General features: G+C 36.4%; 1 protein-coding gene across 2 annotated transcripts; it reads left to right on the top strand.

Annotated features, from left to right (window-relative positions):
- The first annotated feature begins 71 nt into the window (after nucleotides 1–71).
- Nucleotides 72–17,325, top strand: LOC145236437 (cilia- and flagella-associated protein 74-like). 2 transcript variants are annotated; one of them, XM_080099658.1, is made up of 40 exons: nucleotides 72–250; nucleotides 891–974; nucleotides 1,040–1,163; nucleotides 1,449–1,533; nucleotides 1,785–1,903; nucleotides 2,170–2,343; nucleotides 2,408–2,504; nucleotides 2,762–2,899; nucleotides 3,050–3,186; nucleotides 3,258–3,351; nucleotides 3,448–3,597; nucleotides 4,034–4,204; nucleotides 4,647–4,820; nucleotides 5,327–5,445; nucleotides 5,516–5,582; nucleotides 6,145–6,234; nucleotides 6,326–6,496; nucleotides 6,928–7,030; nucleotides 7,160–7,255; nucleotides 7,691–7,779; nucleotides 7,898–8,020; nucleotides 8,222–8,278; nucleotides 8,343–8,407; nucleotides 8,478–8,606; nucleotides 8,937–9,198; nucleotides 9,659–9,853; nucleotides 10,282–10,390; nucleotides 10,770–10,876; nucleotides 11,181–11,351; nucleotides 11,601–11,737; nucleotides 11,798–11,932; nucleotides 12,724–12,889; nucleotides 13,336–13,455; nucleotides 13,923–14,078; nucleotides 14,994–15,126; nucleotides 15,336–15,490; nucleotides 15,619–15,748; nucleotides 16,051–16,178; nucleotides 16,625–16,759; nucleotides 17,160–17,325. In XM_080099658.1, the coding sequence occupies exons 1-40, from the start codon at nucleotides 169–171 to the stop codon at nucleotides 17,256–17,258; spliced, it is 5,076 nt and encodes a 1,691-aa protein (XP_079955784.1). In that variant the 5' UTR covers nucleotides 72–168; the 3' UTR covers nucleotides 17,259–17,325. The 2 variants fall into 2 exon arrangements, with proteins under 2 accessions (XP_079955784.1, XP_079955783.1); XM_080099657.1 differs by having other exon boundaries at nucleotides 11,595–11,737.
- The last annotated feature ends 832 nt before the right edge of the window (nucleotides 17,326–18,157 follow it).

Below are 18,157 nucleotides of genomic sequence, written 5' to 3'. Positions count from 1 at the left end.
TTTTGTCCTCAAAAATGACAACACAAATATCTTAATAAAAAATTACCTTGTAACCTTGCTGCCATGGAAACGGGCAAGTCCCTTATTGTAGAGAGGTTTAAATTTATAAACTTCGTCAGATTTTATTTAGAAAATCAGGTAAAAGCGAGGATTATAAAGCAAAAAAGCATGGATGACATGTTGGAACCTATTGGAATGCCCAGTAATCAACAGTGGGAAAGTGATTCTGATGACGAAGAAGGCGATTATGGTTTGTTTATTTAATTTTCCGAATAGTGTAAAACTTAAATTGTTCTTCACATCTGCTTGTTGCTGTTGGAACAGACATTAACAAAACCTTTCAGGGAAAACTACTGCCATGTTTATGAAATAACTGTTACTATACACCAGGGGTCGGCAACCTTTTAGACGACGCGTGCCAATTTACTTGTTATTTTCATGTGTTAATGACCTCGCAGCCAACGTTTTTTTCTAAATAATAGTGGTTCATGCCGGCAGATATCAATAATAAACAGAGTGTTTTGTGCATGTAAGGCTGAATTTTGAGACAATGGCATGATAAAAACTATAAACAAGTAGTATAACAGGTTAAATTGTAACACTGTATACATATTTGTTCATAAGTTTAATGGTGAAAATAACGGCCCTAATAGATGTAAAAAGCGACATGCTTTATATTTCAAACATTTGGGCAAATGCTCATGACATCATCGGTGATATGAAGGCTACAAAAAAGATCATTTTTATCCGACACTAGCTTCACACCTTTTTTATCATTCCTTCCCATGACTCAAGTGTATATAAATGAGTGTAACTGATGTGGCCTTCAAATCACGGATGGTGGCCAGTGGTTGCTGATCCCTGCTATACACCATTAACCAATATTTCAGATCACCAATACGATGACTTTGAAGATTTATTTAGCAATGAAACAGACTCTATTGGTTCCAGAGATCAGGATGATAATCAAATTGGTTTGTAATGCAAACAGTTTCTTTGATTTAAAACTTATTTCTTATGGGCTGACCTTTTGTTTTAGGAATGTATTTGGAGACAGACCCAGCTCTTCAAAAAGAAGTAGCACAATTGATAATGTTAAAACGGCATTTAGACTCACTGCAACAAAAATTGCATGAAAAAGAATTTGGTGTTTTGAAAGCAAGGTAGTATTTTTCTGTTTTTAGTAGCATTAAAAGCCGATTTGATCATTTTTGTCCCAAAACCTACAAAAATCCAATTTTAATAGGTTACAGTTACACTTTATTACAAAAGTTAAAAAGAATTGATTTAAAACTAATTGATTGAATGGAACTGATCACCGCCAAATTCTTATTTTTTTATGAAGGGTCTGATAAAAAAATCCGTGATTATGAAAGCTTGAACTTAGGATCTTAATGCCTCTTGCTTAAAATAAAAATAATGAACTAATATAAAATGTGCTTTGCCAGGGAAGAATTGGATGCTTGTCGCGTAAGACTCCGTGCATTAGAAGAAGAGGTGGAAAGTGTGGAAAAGAATATTACTCTTACCAAGGTCTTACAATAGTTATATTTTTAGCAGTTGCTCAAAGATAAGAGAATACTGTGATTACATATATGCCTTGTGATGTTTATGTTGTCATTTGTTGGATTGACAAAAATAAGATACCAATCACTTTGAATTACTTTACCTTAATATAGTTTGCTTTTCTTGAACTTTAGCTTAAGCTTGTGACATAGCATAAATATCTTATTCAGGTTTCAAACAAATTTCAAGTTAAGATAAGACTTTACTTTATATTGTAGGCCAAGGACAACATGGCGTCGTACCATCGACTTGTGTCAAAAAGAGATAAACTCCAAACTGAGATTGAGGCTGATCGGAAACTGGAAGTTGACATTCAAGCTCATTTACAAGAAGCAGAGTAATATTTAAGCCACAACAATCAACCACCTAATTAAAATAGTCAGATTCTAAACAAAAACAATGGTGTTTTAATATTGGTGTTCATATAATAATGGAAAAGCTTCGGCACATTTAGGAAGTATCTTCCTTTTACAAAGCCCCAAACTTACACAGTTTTTGTAGCAAAGAAAATATTCTTTTCTATTGTGTTGCTATCAGTTTTTTAACAAAAGAAATCTCCATTTAGGAACTAGAAGTATAACACCAATTCATTTTTATGTTCAGGTTGTCTCATTCAAGAGTTGAAATTGAGCAAAGGCATTATGCCCATCTTGCTGAGAAAGTTATTGAAAAGGAGGATAAGGTGGCTCAGCATAAAGATAAAATGGCTAGATATCGGATGAACAAAGAACATCATATTGCGAGGACAGCAGCTCTTCGGCACAACAAAGCAGTAAAGTAAGTTTTAAATTGTTCTTATTCGGTTGTTTTATTAATAACATTTGCCTAATGTTCCACGCAGTGACCTTCAGAAAACGATTGAGGAAAAACAGCAAAAACAACAACACATAATTGAATCAGCAATCGAAAATCACGAGAAGGCAAAGGTCTTTCTTAAGGTAACTTTTCAACTGAATGTCAACTTTTTATCTTCGTGTTAAAATACCTTCAAGTCACCTAACCCCTAAAAAAAATAATCACTAAAGTTAAATCTTTCCAGTGAGACATAATAATATAAAACATGTTCACACATTATTACCCACAAAAGAAAAATTGAAAACAACAAACTTAGCTGTGACAGTAAATTGTAAAACAGGGTTGCCCTCAAAATGTTTGTCTTAATTTGAGCTTATGTTTGACTTAAACCTTTTTGTAGCAAAGTCTGTCGAAAGTCCGCCAACAAGAGACCAGGTTGGACAAATCCCAGCAGGTTTATATGAAAAGAAAAATGGACACAATTGTTGGGCTCAAAAGTAGCATTGCTTCAAATCGTGAAAATCTCAGGGCACTACAGGTATCTGACATTATTTTGTCAAGTTTAGAATAAATTTTTCAAACAGAATTATCGGACTATTTGTGTGTAAATGACTGCTATATTTTGTCACTGCTGAAGAATTTGTTTTTTGGATTTTTTTTCAATGTAAGGTGTCTTATTTTTTGCCAGGCTCGTGATGCAGCCTTCGACAAAAAAGACAAAGCAGCTGAAAAACTGGAGCGCCATCAAGTGTTGAATGAGGGTGGAAATCCAGAACAGGTTTTGTTGCGACGAAAGAAGTTGAATCAGTTTGAAAAGGAAAAGCAGTAAGAATCTAAAATCAATAAGACTACCTCCATTACTAACCTCTGTTTTACTATTGTTTGTTAATTTTTAGGGATTTTGAAGCAAGGCAAAAAGTCAACAAAGCCCGAATAGTTTCTTCTATTTTAAATGAAGAAACTAGCATTAGCAAGCGCAAAAAGCAACAGGTTTGAAACGTTTATTCATGTTTTAATTTTGTCCAAAAAAAACAAAATATCAAGTCCCAAAAATGTTACAATTTTATAATTTTAACATTCGTCCAGCCTCAACTGTGGACTGACAAGCACAGGGAAAAGGCAAAGCAGCTCGGACCACCACCAAAACCCTCCATTCACAGCAAAATTGAGTTGACCGAAAAAGATGAACCCGTTTTTCTTCAGCAAGTCAAGTACATGAAACAAACACCTAGAGAAGTAAGACACTATTAGCTGCGTGCTCATTTCAAAGTGAACCCAATTTTTGGTGCTTAATATTTGTTTCTTTGGACAAGCATCGCCAGACTGTGTTATGCTCAAAATTTTATTATTTTCTTGTTTTATTAATTGAATTTAACCCATCTGATGCCACTGGGTCGTGGCAATGGGTGGTTAGTGCAACCACCCACAGTTCGCAAAGTTGTCGATTCAAATCCTGTCCTGGCAACTTGTGTTTTTCTGATCAAGTATCAAGGCAGTTTGGCAACGATTTGGCCATCTTGACAAATCTTGGTTTCACGTTTTTAATCACTCCAGCACACAACTTGGAAAGCAAGCCGTTCATTCAGTTTTCTTCATAATTCGCTCATAAACACAAGATGGCTTATTTAAATGATAATTCGGAGTCAAGGATCTTTTTTTGTATCATGGTCAGGATATTCAAAGAGAAGTTTTGTCGGAAGCCTCGTCCAGTGACGTGGTGGCGCCTCATCCTAGGTCATCATCAGATCAGCGCGTCACACCTCAAGCGCCGGTTGAACAAGAAGAGACTCTTGCACAGCCCGAGTTCCAGGGCTTGTGGGAGCAAAAGCACAAAGTGTACAAGGTCAGTTGGTAATGTTATCTTATACAGTACCAATAATTGCCACTATGTTTTACCATCGATGCACTGACAGCAGCTCACAACATTTTTACACCTTTGTTGTCTGTATTACACGTCATTAGTTCACTGTAGGCTGAAAGTTTGCCCACTGCACCAAAATAAAGAGCCTGGTAGTCTTTGAAAACGGTTTTAGTACCTAACATCTGACATCTGAGTTTTTTATCAGAGATATAGTAGTAACTGTTGTAGGAAAATGTACCACTGTATAATGAAAGTTTTGAAATTAATGTGTTATACTTTCCATTTTTCACACCAAACAAATATTACTGTAGCTACAAAAAAGACAAACAGGGCAATTTCTTAAATTCAATAAAAGTTATCCTACTTTGCAACTAAATATTTTTTTCAAATACACAATAATCAAAAACTGCTAAAAATATCTCAGGTTCCAAAGGAAGATGTAACTGTGAAACCAGTTGGTGGAACAAAAATGGAACAAGAGATATTGAACAAGACACTAAACAAACATAGAGACGGGATTATTGTGAAGCAAGTTGCAGCTGGTCGAGAGTTCAAAGGTCAACCTTTCTACAGCAAACCAGATGTTATCCATTTCAAGGTACTAACCGTGGCTCTCAAATTAACATGCGATAAAACTTAATCAGTTAAAGTTTAAAAACAATAAATTGACATCTTAGCTCAGTGGTTCCCAACCTGGGAGGAATTCCTCTCAAGGCAGAAATTTTAAGGGAGGAAATTACTTTAATTTTTGCATGTGTGGTTTAATACTGTATGACATAAAAGTTGATAAAAGACCCAATTTTAAATGATCTTTTTATGGTTTAGCTCTACTGCATAGTATATTTTTGTGTTTCAAAAGGGAGGAATTCGTGGAAAAAGGTTGGGAACCACTGTGTTAGCTTTATCATGTTGTCAATTCATTCTTTGAAGATTTGTAAACCAATGTTTACTTTAGGACAATAAACCAAGATCTGTTAGTTTTTTTATGAATGTATTTAGTATTTTTTGTTTTGTAGGTATTCAAGTAAGTTTTACAGAACTTTTATAGGACCTTCTGACCAAGTTTATCTGCCTTAACTTAAATAACAAACACATGTTATTTAGGACTTAGATGTGGGCAGAACTTACAAAAAGAAAATCGTCATCACAAATGTGTCATACAGCATTAACTTTCTCAAACTGACAGGATTGTCGGAACATCTGAAGGATTTCATCAAAATTGAGTGAGCAACCTAACAGACTTTTACATAAGTTAAGTGTGCCAAACTAATTTATAGTATTTGTATTTTTAAGCTTCAATCCTCCAGGACAAATGTCTGCTGGGATGTCGTGTGATATGACAGTCACCTTTAAACCGATGGTATGATATATTTCTGTTTCCTATTTTTAGCAGGGCTGTTTCCTGCAAACAGTACTCAATAACAAATACAGACAAATCTGGTTAATTGCATAATCAATTTGCCAGTTTTTCGGATAATGCGATTAAGTGGTTGATTTCTTGAGGGACGGTAAACTACAATTTATGACATCTGTGCAGTTAACCGATTATGCGATTAACCAGTGTGCAACAAAATGAAATTGTCTGTATTTTTTACTCTATTTGCTAGGTTCTTTGCAAAGCATTAGAAGCATTTCTAGGTGATAACCCAAATATGCTTGGACATCGTTATATAATTAGCAATTGACAAATCAAGGTTTATAATTTTAGAATCATTAAACACTTCCTTTACTCGTTTACTGAACTGGAGAGCTTTTTCAAACATATTTTTCGTTTGACAAGAATATTTTAGTTTAAATTGTCTGTCATTGAGTTAAATGATGTGCCGATTTGACTGATCGTTGAGCTTTAACATAAGATGCTGGGCAACACAGTTCCAAAGAATTCAACGAAGACGTCATGTTTTTCTATTTAACTATTTCAGATCAACGAGGATTTGATCGGCGAAGTTCGTTTCATGGCCCAAACTGGCCCCTTTACAATTTCACTGAAATGCACAACCAAGAAATGCGACGTAAGTTATGGATGCAACGTTGTGTCCTATATGCATACCTTGTGTATGTTTAAGACACCGACTCCAAGTTATTTATTTCTCTTTAATTCAGTTATCAGTGGACGTGACGTCAATTGACTTCGGCTCACAAGTTGTGGGTGAAACAATTCGCCGCTCGGTGACGCTAGTGAACAAGGGAGCGCTCGGCACCAGGTTCGACTTCCAGAAAGTTCCAGACAAGCCTGCAACCACGTACACACTGGAAACTTCTCTCGGCAGACTGGTAAGCGAAATTTAGGTGTTATGTATGGTATGACATTGGCCAAAGGTTTAAGTAGGTCGCTCTCCCTTAAAGCAATGGTTTTCAAGCTTGGTTTTGCTAAGTCTATAAAACCAAAGGGTTTCATGCAATAAATCAAATAGCTTTGTGGAATAAATCAAAGGGTTTTATGCAACGGTTCAATTGGATTAAAGTATTTTTTTATATATTTCTAAATTCGTTTTCATAATGGTCCGCAATGTATGTCGTTTTTTTTTCTTCGATTCCTTGAATACATTTTGGATTCGTGTATTTTTTTGTGTTGTCACAATTTTTTTCTAAAAGTTTTACAACATTGTTTGTCATAAACATAACTAAACTATCCGTGTTACTAAAAAATAAAATTATGTCTCCGTATGCAAGGCTCTCTAATTGTCATCCGTTCTCAATTTCAGACAACCGCGGAAACACCAGGTATCACTGACGACTCTGACGCAATGAAGGGAACCCCCAATCCTGAAACTGGCGCAAGATCGAAACGTCCCATAATCAGTGAAGGTATAGGAAAGCGATAAAATGGCGGATCGTTTTTCTGTTAATATATTTGAAATCAGCAACGCACGAATTTTGCGTAAATTTTTAATGAAGAAAATAAATTTAAACTGGACATTATCGATGCTCTTTCAGGTATGCCACAAACAGCTGATCGCTCGTTCAAGATCTCAGAATATCCTGACGCATCAGAACAAGATTATGAAGAAAGAACTGAATTCGTACAGCAACGTAAATACAAAAGATCTAACAACGTTTTTCAGAAAGAAAAAAAAGATTTTTTTGCAGATTTTAAAAACAAAATTAAAACAGGCTTTTGATCCGTATTAACAAATGAAGAATACAGCAAATTAAAAATCGTTTTTTGATTTGACAGAACTTAACTAATTTAAGTTTGCAAAAGTCACTTCAATTTTTGTTTACAGTGGACTACCCATTTTTATTTATTTTTGGTGGTTGAAAATTTGTAATTAAACATGTCGCCAAATAACTGTTTCAGTTTTGCATATTAATAATTTTAAGCTTAAATAGGCTATAGTTTAAATTTCTGGATTCAAAATGATCTAAATATTAAGGTTCTACTATACCCAATACAGAAGTTTTATCAGGAAAACCGTACTAGTATTACAGAAAGTTTGTGTTAAGGCTTTTTTATATCTTGTTCAGATTATGCTCGTGGCGAGGGAGACGAAATAACTTTTGCCACTCCAGCTACCGAATATCAAACTATGGCTGAGGAATTGAAAGTTGGGGAGGTACATTTCAAATAAACCCACAAATTCGCATTGCTTAACTGACTCAAAACAATAATAATTGGACAGAAACAAATTTGATCTATCTCATTATCTGATATTTTTCAATCTTTACAAACAGGTTATGAGTGGAGAAATCGAGTCTTTTTCATCTGTACGGCTTGACATCGTTTTTGCTCCTTGCATACCAGGAGATATACAAGCCACGTTCAGAATTTCTTTCACCGACCCGGAATCTGCACCTGTAAGTTGTCTGTGAAGAAACTCCCATGACCCTAGTAACATCAAAAACAAAAGTTTATTAACTTAAACAGTTTTTTTTTACTATGTTACATGACTGTTACGATGATTAATCTTCGAAAACCAACCCCTTTATTTATAATAAGAAGGTCAAAATATCAACAAATTAAGTTTTCTCTTTTCTAAAACGTCTAATAATTTTCAGTTGGAAATCAAGGCATCAGCTGTAGCAATTCATGTGCCAGTGTGGCTTGAAAGACAGGTATTGTGCAACACTAATTTAATGTTAATTACAATTCAAAGTTATACCGCAACGTTTTATGCAGAACATCGATCTTAAAATTTGCATGTACGACCGGTTGTACCAAGACCAAATCATCGTACACAACAGGTGAGTTCATTTTCTGTCCGTTTAAAAAAACTTAGAGCCCTGTTGATAACTACAAGTGTTTATGCCACAGAGCAAGTACTGCGCTTCGTCTTAACTTCGAGGTACCCAGGGAGCTTCGTTCACATCTAGAACTGCTGCCAAAGACCGGTTACATCCAAGCAAAGTCGACCTTTACAGCCCAACTCAAGTTTCTACCCAGGTTTTAATATGTTTTCACTACTTTCCCGTTATTTCAAGTCTTATCAACAAAAATTGTCGATTGCGTAAAAGGTTTAGTTCAAAATTTAGGTGTTTTCCTGACGAAATTGTTATAAAAGGCTTATTATAGTGAAATAGATCAAACCTCTGTTTGTTTAGCCTAGCTTAGCATCTCAAATCGTACCGGGATATTGTTTGTTTTTGTCATTTTTACCAAATGAAAAATACCTGATATTTAGTACATTGAACTAAGTCGCCAAAAAAATTATAAAATGCTACGTTTCTGACAACTATTTGACGATGTTTTTTTTTTAATTCTACTTTTATTCAGACAAAACTTGGCCGAGGATGCAAGTGGGCTCTTTGACCCAGAAACAGGAATATTAGAAGCTCCACTGGTTATTAGAGTGGCTGACCAAACCAGACCCGTTGAATTTGTTGTGAACGCAGTAGTGACGTCATCTGACCTTGAATTTGACCGGACCGACATTGACTTCGGACATTGTGGGATTTACGAATCGGTGGTGTCCACTGTAAAACTGACCAACCATTCAATTTTGCCCCAACTCTTTGGATTTGTGAATATCCCAGAGGTTTGAAATAACTAAGTGTTCCTATCTACTGTAAGATTTGACCTAAATAATTGAAAAATATTTGCGTTTTAGAATGTTTAGGAAAGTTGTTGTTCTTTTAATTTTAAAAAGTTGGTGGACTTGAAAAGTAGAGTGTTTAGAAACGCGTTTCCAAAGATTTAGCTTACTTTAAACTTTGCAATGATGATTGAAATGTTTGTTTATTTCTAAAATTTTCAACGAAATGTTACGTTGAATATGATTAAAAACAGTATTTTCCTTTGCTTGTAAAGAATGGTTTTTTTCATTGTTTGTAAAGGATGGTATTTTGTTATTTTAAAGAATGGTATTCTGCTTTGCAAATTTTTAAGCAACGAAAAAAATACAACCCACTGCTTTTTTTTCCAAATTTTTATTGTCCCACATTTCCCCATTGTAAAAAGATGCTCAAAACTTTCATTAATATCATACGTTTTCTCAGTTTGTGGACGTTCAACCAAACGATGGTTTTGGCACGATTCTGCCGCTAGAGACGATAGAGATCGATCTGATTGTTGAAGCGAAGAGAGCCCGGCATTATGACTTCACACTCACTTGTCGCTCAGGCATCAATCGTGATTTTCCTTTACACTGCAAAGCTGTAGGAGTCCATCCACCTCTTGACCTCAGCCACCAAGTTAGTGTTACGTTTTTTTGAAATGTTTTCTGGCTTTGGAAACATGAAATATAATTTAAAAGTTCAGGGATTTAATTGTAAAATAAGATTTATTGCATAAAACTGCATTTTATTCAATAAAGGATTTCAAAAAAATCTTGTCATATGTTTGAAAAAACGGTACCTTTGTTTATAACAGACAACATTCAGGTTGTTAATGTTCAACATTCACATTTTAGATAAAGGAGTTTAAGCAAAATTCTTGTGGAAGGCGAAAAACTGTACGACATTTTTTGAAAAATTGTGGATTCAAAACGAACTAGACTAGAATACCTAACCGTCCTCTCTTGTGGACTTTTGTGTGCTCAGCATGTCTAAACTACAACCAAACAATGATATGTTTACAAAAGAACTAATTAAAACTGTTTGACGCTTTTCTGCATTTTAAGGTTGTTCATTTTGCGGCCACGGCCCTCGATGACGTTTCAACCGCTCTTATCCACGTCATCAACGCACATACAAGTGCAAACGAGTTCACTCATCCCGTGCCGAGAATAGGTGAGTTCCAAGCGCTTCATAAAATAATCTCCCTTCTGCTTTATTTCGCATGAATACACGAAAAATCAAATAAGGAATATACAACAGCCCAAATACACGTAAAAAAGCGACATGCTTTATTGTTCAGACGTTTTGACAAATGTTTATCTCATCATCAGAAATATGAGACCATATCAGCAACACCCGTTTAAATACACAGGTCGCATAAAACAATTAATAGAAAGGTTTCATGTCATTTGGGGTCGTTATATCCTTGTTAGATCTATCAACACATCTGTGTATAGTAAACACAACTATTGATCTTAGTTACGTGGTTACGTCTAATAAAAATTAAATGTTTTAATAAAGACTTTCAAAATCTTTTTTAATGTAACTGCAGGGAAAGGAGACATTGTTCCAGTCGGTCCAACCTCATTTGAATTTGTTCTTCCTGGCGATTCCCCGATATCAGTTACCCCGTGTGTTGGAACTGTAAATCCTGGAGAAGTAGGTCTCATATTGAGAAAACCCAGAGTTTTAAATCTATTCCTTTGCTACTTAAAACATTAAATGGTATTTTGTGGTGTAACATAAATTCACTGGCAAAATCATCCAAGTTTTGTGACTAATACCTATGATTTAAAATGAATTGTTCTAAACATATATTTATCAAAAAACTGCAAAGATATCCTTGTTGAGTGTTTTTAAATTACTTCAGCTTTCTTGAAATTAATTATTTTAAAAATTACTCAAAAACTGTTGCAAATTAAATCGTTTGCCTCCATTGTTAATTTCCTTTGTGGCGTCACAGAAGTGTCACGTGACTTTGGAGTTCGCGCCCAAGCTGAGCGACAGTGACGTCAGGAAGGAGGCTGTCCACGTGATGCAGGAGCAGCGGGAGGAAAAAGTGAGAGAGGAGCAGGAAAGATTGCGCAAGGAGCAGCAAGAAATGGTTGCTAGGCAACAGGAGGAAGAAAAAGCGGTACGACAATTCAATTTGGACTTTCGTTGTTTATAGCGTATTTTTAGCGTATACATAAACATAGCGTATTTTTAGAAAGGTTTTTGAATCCGGTTTAGCTGAGTGGAATGATTTTTGAATTATTTTTTGTGTGTGATTTGCCCTGCCTTGTATATACCAAGTGTATTTTTTTTCCTGATATTTCTGGATTCATATTTAGGATACCTGTTTTCTGCACTAAGCAAACGCTTCTAACGATTGCAGTTTCAGGCTAAAGGCAAGAAAACTCCAAAAACACCAGCCAAACCAAAAACTGGCGACTCGACTTCAAAATCAGCTAAAAGTTCAGCAAAATCTTCGGAAAAGTTAGACCAGCCTCTTCCCACACCAGAAATGATCGATGAAAAGTAAGTTTCTTGAAAAAAAATTACATAAATTCGGCCTCACTTATTTTGTTTCCATTCCAGCTCTACAGCGTACAAAGCAGCTAGGGCTTCATTGACCCGAAGTTACCCCGGTCACTTCAGGTCATTTACGATTCCTTGTTATGTTGCAACAGGCAGTTGTTCTGACAATGTGGACCCTTCATCACTACAATTCAAGTAGGTTTTACGACAAAAACTCCAAATTTGGGTCTAGTGTGTCGTTTCTTGATTGTAAAAATATTATCACTCAAAATAGGTTTGAAATAAGCCATTTATAACGCAATTTTAAATGGCTTGTGTCGTGGGTTCGAATTCTACCACAGGCTAGATTTTTTAGCCTCCGCCTTGCCATACAAATCCTTCATGAGACCAGCATGATGTGGTATGGCGCCTTTACTAGGTCATGTGTACTATTATGTTTTGAATATTTCACAAGTTCACAAGAAGCGACCTACCATTTTGCATTGATAGATCAAGTAAACAACATTCTGTCGTTAACCGCATGTCGGGCCAATATTTCGACCACATTCGTGTCGCAATTTATGCTATTTAAAGCTGCAAAGTTCGGGCCGAATTAGGGCGTCTCGATCAGCGTGTCTGACTTGCGTTTTCCGGTTCGGGCGTCAATTTTAGGCGTTTACAGCTCTAATACTACTAATACCATTAATGTAGGGCTTTTGGTTTAGTTTTTTCATAGCTTGTTTTCACTTGTCCCTTTCAATTTTTTTCAACAGTTAAAGGACTTTTCCACATTATTTCTTTGTTTGTCGTTCACAAACCATTGCTCAGTTAATAGGGAGCAAGTCGCGGGTAGGCCCGTGTCGTGGGTTTGAGTTGCACCACAGGCTAGATTTTTCTAGCCTAAACCTTGTTATACGTGGGAATGCTTGGTGACAGGCTTATTCAATATAACGGCTTCAATAGGCCTGGAGTCATATCATTAAAATCATTAATGTATCCATTTTCAGCGACGCGAACACATTGTTCCTCGAAGTTCATTGTCCCGCGATAAAACCACCTGTGGTGATCATTTCCAACCACGGTCACAGTCTCACCGATTTCGGGCAGGTTTCTATCGGTCAAAACACCATCAAGCCAATCAGCATACAGAACATATCGGACCACTCTGTGGAGGTCAGTGACCCTATTCTTGGAAGAAAAAACAGGGCATTTGTTATGTGGGTGTTCTATTACATAAAGCTGTATTCGAAATTAACACAAACTATAATAAACTTCAAACAAAGTATTTTAAAAGTTGAATAGAATGAAGTGTTAGAGAGGCTTTGTGTATACCAGTCGTTTTGGTATTCCACATACAGACAACGGGTTATTTGCAATCCGAATTCCGTTTTATTGAAGACAGAATTCTTAATTGTAGCCCAATATATAAAAAAATCTGGATATTTGCATGCTTACGTTTATTACAAGAACAAGCTTGAGAAATGAGAGCTATTTACCAAAATCGCTTTAGTAGTAAATGAGAAAAATACACTAGTGACTGTTTATAAGTTTCTTAGTTGATATAACAGCTTTTGAATTTAAACAAACACCTTTGTATTATCAAATGGGAAAATATTTAGTTGACGTTATCGGTATTGGACACTAACGGACCGTTTCAAGTCCTCAACGCACTGAGGATACTGAAACCAGATGAAACCCACACATTACTCGTCTCGTTTACTCCAACTGCTGGCAAAGTGGTCAGTACTTGTTTCCTAGTTTCATTTATTCTGTAGCCATAGATTTGGCTTCATACGAAATTAAATGCATATTTTGCCTTGCACAGGTCACAAAAACATGACTTTAAAATGTTTAGAACCAGTGATCTTTAAAATCATTTGTCTAAAATGTTTTTAAAGCAGCTACGTGAGTAACATAAAAAGAGTCTTTTGTATTGGTACAGAGTAACCTTTCTAAAACAATGAATATGCAAAAAAAATCTTAAGACCATATCAAACTAAGTTTACGATGAAAAACGCGTCACAGAGAGTGCAATCAAAATGTAAAAGCAAAAGTAATGTGATTGCTTATCAGCTTAACATTGTCGAGGCCCCTCCCCGCCTCAACAAGTGACGACCGACCCTAAACAAAAACATGTCGTCTCCCGGTCATACAGCCATACGAAGTTGTTTAATAATGCTCAATTTGTACAAACCCGTTTTCTCAGTTTTACGAAGTTTTGAAAATCGTCAGCCCGTCATCCGAACTTGACGTGTGCCTGACCGGAAGAGGGGTAACCCCCGTCGTTCACCTATCGCCGGAAGGTGGCGCCCTTGATCTCGGTCACGTTCTTCAGGGTGAGACGTCAGAAGCCACGTTTACGGTGAGACACCAACCTGCCATTATATCGCAAGTCTGATCCTACGTTATCTAACTTTGTACGAGTGCAAGAATTTACGCATAATTTGCATCATGTCAGGCTAAAGAATTTGTGTAGGATCTGTGTAAAGTCAAAACCGCTTGTTGTACGAAAAACATTTCGTCGAAGCTGTACAAAAAAATCAGTCTAATTACAGTAGACGTGCCTCAATTTTCACCTTTTTGAAAGATTTTACTGATTAAACTCCTAAACCAGGGGTTCCCAACCTTTTTTCGATCTCGTACCACTTGGACGCTTTGTACTGCCACGCGTACCACTTCTTGCAGAACAACTTATTTTATTAAGAATAATAATATTGGCCTACTAAAATAACACGAAAGCACGACAACTAAATTTAATGATATTTTTGTTTACTGTCCACCAATTGGCCGAGCAATCATTTGCCGTCATCAACGCCCACTGTCCCACAGCGTTGTACGGCTTTTCAAAGCAACTGTGCTTCTTGTTGACAATTGACATGGCCTGTAGTTTGTAGATCGTAATGATACGAAACAACATAAATAGTTACGTACCAATAAGAAGAGGCTTGGGGATTTTTTTTGTAAACAAAACCAGATTAACAAAATATAAAGTTGTGAATCCAAATTTTTGTGAAAAAAAAACGAAAGCTACTCGCGTACCACCTAAAAAACCTTCGCGTACCACTAGTGGTACGCGTACCACAGGTGGGAACCCCTGTCCTAAACGAAGGTGTTGCCAACGTGCACTATTCAATGTATAAAGGAATTGAAGCCTTTGTTCCGTTTTTTCCGTTATTAACCCTGTACTGGAGTTTGACATTTTCGTTGAAACCAATTTTTTATTTCCAAACATATTCATGTCCTATGTGCTTATAACACCGTGTTTTACCACCTTCAGCTGGAGAACAAGTCGTCACTTGCTGTGAAATACAGCATCAGAATGGACAGTGCAAGTTTACTTAAGCATGACAACCAACAACAGCTGCCCGAGTTTGTCAGAAGGGACGGAAAACCAGCCAAGGCACTCGTAGGTAAGTCAAAAAATCTTGTTCCCTGTAAAACAATACTGTTAGTCGGCCAGACTCATCAATAACATAGCATGCTTGGTTGAAGTAATTCTGCACTAATGATGACAACAAAGATTGTAGAGACGTCTGCATTGAGATTAATTCAATACATACAAGTTTTCGGGCAGTTTTGTTTTCGGCCAAATTATCCATGCTGTTTGATGTGGTCGCAGGTCCGCAGAATAACAACGGTTCGTGCGTTTTCGACTGTGTACCTTGCGAGGGAGAAATCAAGACAGGTGAAACACACGAGATTGAAGTCACGTTTAATCCGGACCACGAGAGTCGACATTTCTCGGACGGAGCTAGAGTCATTCTCTTCAATACTGTATGTTATATTATGATCTTTGTGTAAAACTAATATGATTTTTGTGTGCGATAAACTATAATGTTTCGTAAAGTCACAGTCTATGAAGGCATTGGGCGGATTTAATTGTTTTGTTTTGATTTTTTTAGGAGGAAGCCCACGCCATTCACGTCACCGGTCAGGGTCACGAACATATGATGTTTGTGACGGGAAACGATCCGCTGGATGTCGCTGTCGAGTCGCTAGCTTCGAATGGAAAAGTTGTGCAAGAGTCAGCAGGTCAGTAATGCTTGCTGCTATATTAGCAGTACAGGGAATGAAACGAAATAACATTAATTTTATACGAGAAAGCTCGTTCGCGAGAAGTTAAATGCAACGTTAGAAGATTGTTTGGAAAATGTAGCAAAGTTACCGAACAATAATCGAACTTTTTGAACCAAAATATGTTCGACTGGGATAATTTCGTACTACTGTATTGCTTATCATGACTTGTGCAATTTGCATGTATGTTAACTTCTAAAAAAAACTGTTTAACTTAAGTTTAGTATATTTTTGTAATCTAAACTCAAACGATTTAACAGATGCATTGGCTCCCGCCCAAAACATCCTCCTTTCCTTCACAAGTCACGTGTCTGATGAAGGTTTCACGCAGTCGACAAGAACTCTTAACGTAGGATGTCTGAAGAGCAATGCATTTGCCGGTCGAAAGGTAAGTGTCTGTAGTTTATTGCCCTGGAATTTTCGTAACACAAAGACTCACAAACCACAAGTAATGTACTGATAGGGGTATATGGACTTATGTAATCTTATTGAATAATGTTTGAAACAGAGTACCTCCAGGTATTAGGCGACTGCTTACATTTTTATGTTGGAAAAAGGATTCTGGTCTCATCCGATTTAAAGTTTGGTAACGTTTGCGACCTTAAAAAAATATTTTTAGTTTTTTATGTGTAGCTAATGCTTTCTACGTGGGTCGTAACACCTGCAGGTACCTTGTATAAAATGTATACAGTATCATATAAAAGACATTTTCCGAAGACGTACAGTATACAACATTATGTGCCTAGAAAACTTATTTAAGCAAACAGAATTGTTTTTCCTAATAGTCATGCATAACCAGCCGAAACTTGGTGACAAAAGGAAGTTTGTTTGTAGAATGGTGAGTGGATTGTTGACAACGTCCAGCCAGCTCAAGGCAAAGGTTTTGTTGCCGAACCACTGAAGGCGTCAGTGGATGTGGATTCTACCAAGGAACTGACATTCACCTGGAATCCACCAGAAAACCACGATGTAAGTAAATGAATGTCAAATCAACGACTGTGATGTAATATTTGCTGCAAGACACATAGAAGTATATGACTTGGTCAAGCATTAATTTCGGACAATATGAAATTCTTATAGCTATACAAGCTTTGATTAAACAATAGCTTAAGAGGATATCTGTTGTCAACAAATTGAAAATATTAACGAACAGTGTGACTCTGTGTCGTTTAATACGCCTCAAAGGTCTTCACAAATTTGGATGTGCTTGAATTTGGGGCTTTTTGTATTACTTGCTGGATCCAGTTTTATTATTTTTGTTATTTATTACTGGTTTTCGCCCGAAAATGCATTGCATAGACCAGCTATGTTTGACCAAATGAGGAGGTTTTGGTAATGCAAATTAAACAAAGATTCTTCTTTTTTGCAGCCGAGCGTACCTGTCGAAACAGCGGTGCTGCTGACGTTAAAGGGTGACGTCACTCTGACGTATAATGTTATTCTTACTGGATTGATTTCTTTCAAATAGTTCCTATTGCTAACGTTTGTTTTTAATATTTTACCGGAATAAAATATACGTGATTTTTGTTATGACACTCTTTTTGTGTGTTTAGTTAAAAAATACAAAACCAGGGTCGGAAAAAAACAGTAGGTCTAAAAAGCACATATTTTTTGGCTTACTTTTTTTCGACCATTAATTAATACTGCAGCTCAGTAATTCTCAAACTGTATGCAGTGCCGAATTAATCATTTTATTTTAATCGGTTATTTTGTGGTAAGTAGCGCTTTATGATATAAAGTTGGTGTTCAGTGTCTAACTCAGGGGTGGGGAACCTGCGGCCTTTTCGGGCACCAAGTGCGGCCTTCGATGTCAAAATACATTTTAGGATGTTGATGTTACAAACTGCACAAGGCGCTGAAATATAGACAAAAACGTATTTGTTGACCTTTATTCCACATTATTGATTAGTTCTAGGACAGCGATTTTCAAACGTGAGTCAATGGTCCCAAGGCGAATTCGTAGGACTACTAAGAGCCCAAGTTCTACAATCTTACTTCTTAGAACACTTGTTTGCGCATAATCGATTGTCTTAAACTTGCCTGAGATGTCACAAGCGGCTCTTAGATAATTAATATTTGTAAACAAGCGAGTTTACACGTAAAATAAATCCTGAATGTTGTAGTGATGGTGGAAATGTAGTGAGGAATTTTATTCAGCTTGGGTCGTAAGTACTACAACTCCACGAAAATGTTGGAACACCTCTTCCCTATGCCTGGGAAATAGTCTGTGCGGCCTAAACGAGTATCGATAAACCGTTTCGTGGCCTTTATAAGCAAAAAGGTTCCCCACCCCTGGTCTAACTTATTACATAAAAGTTGTAATTTAGGTGCTTCAAAAAATTGTTTTCTAAGTCGTGGCGGGTAGAA

Source organism: Phallusia mammillata, chromosome 1 (assembly GCF_965637545.1).
Source record: "Phallusia mammillata chromosome 1, kaPhaMamm4.hap1.1, whole genome shotgun sequence".
Taxonomy (NCBI): domain Eukaryota; kingdom Metazoa; phylum Chordata; class Ascidiacea; order Phlebobranchia; family Ascidiidae; genus Phallusia; species Phallusia mammillata.
Note: the sequence above shows the minus strand (reverse complement) of the source record. Positions and strands in the feature narration are given on the sequence as shown.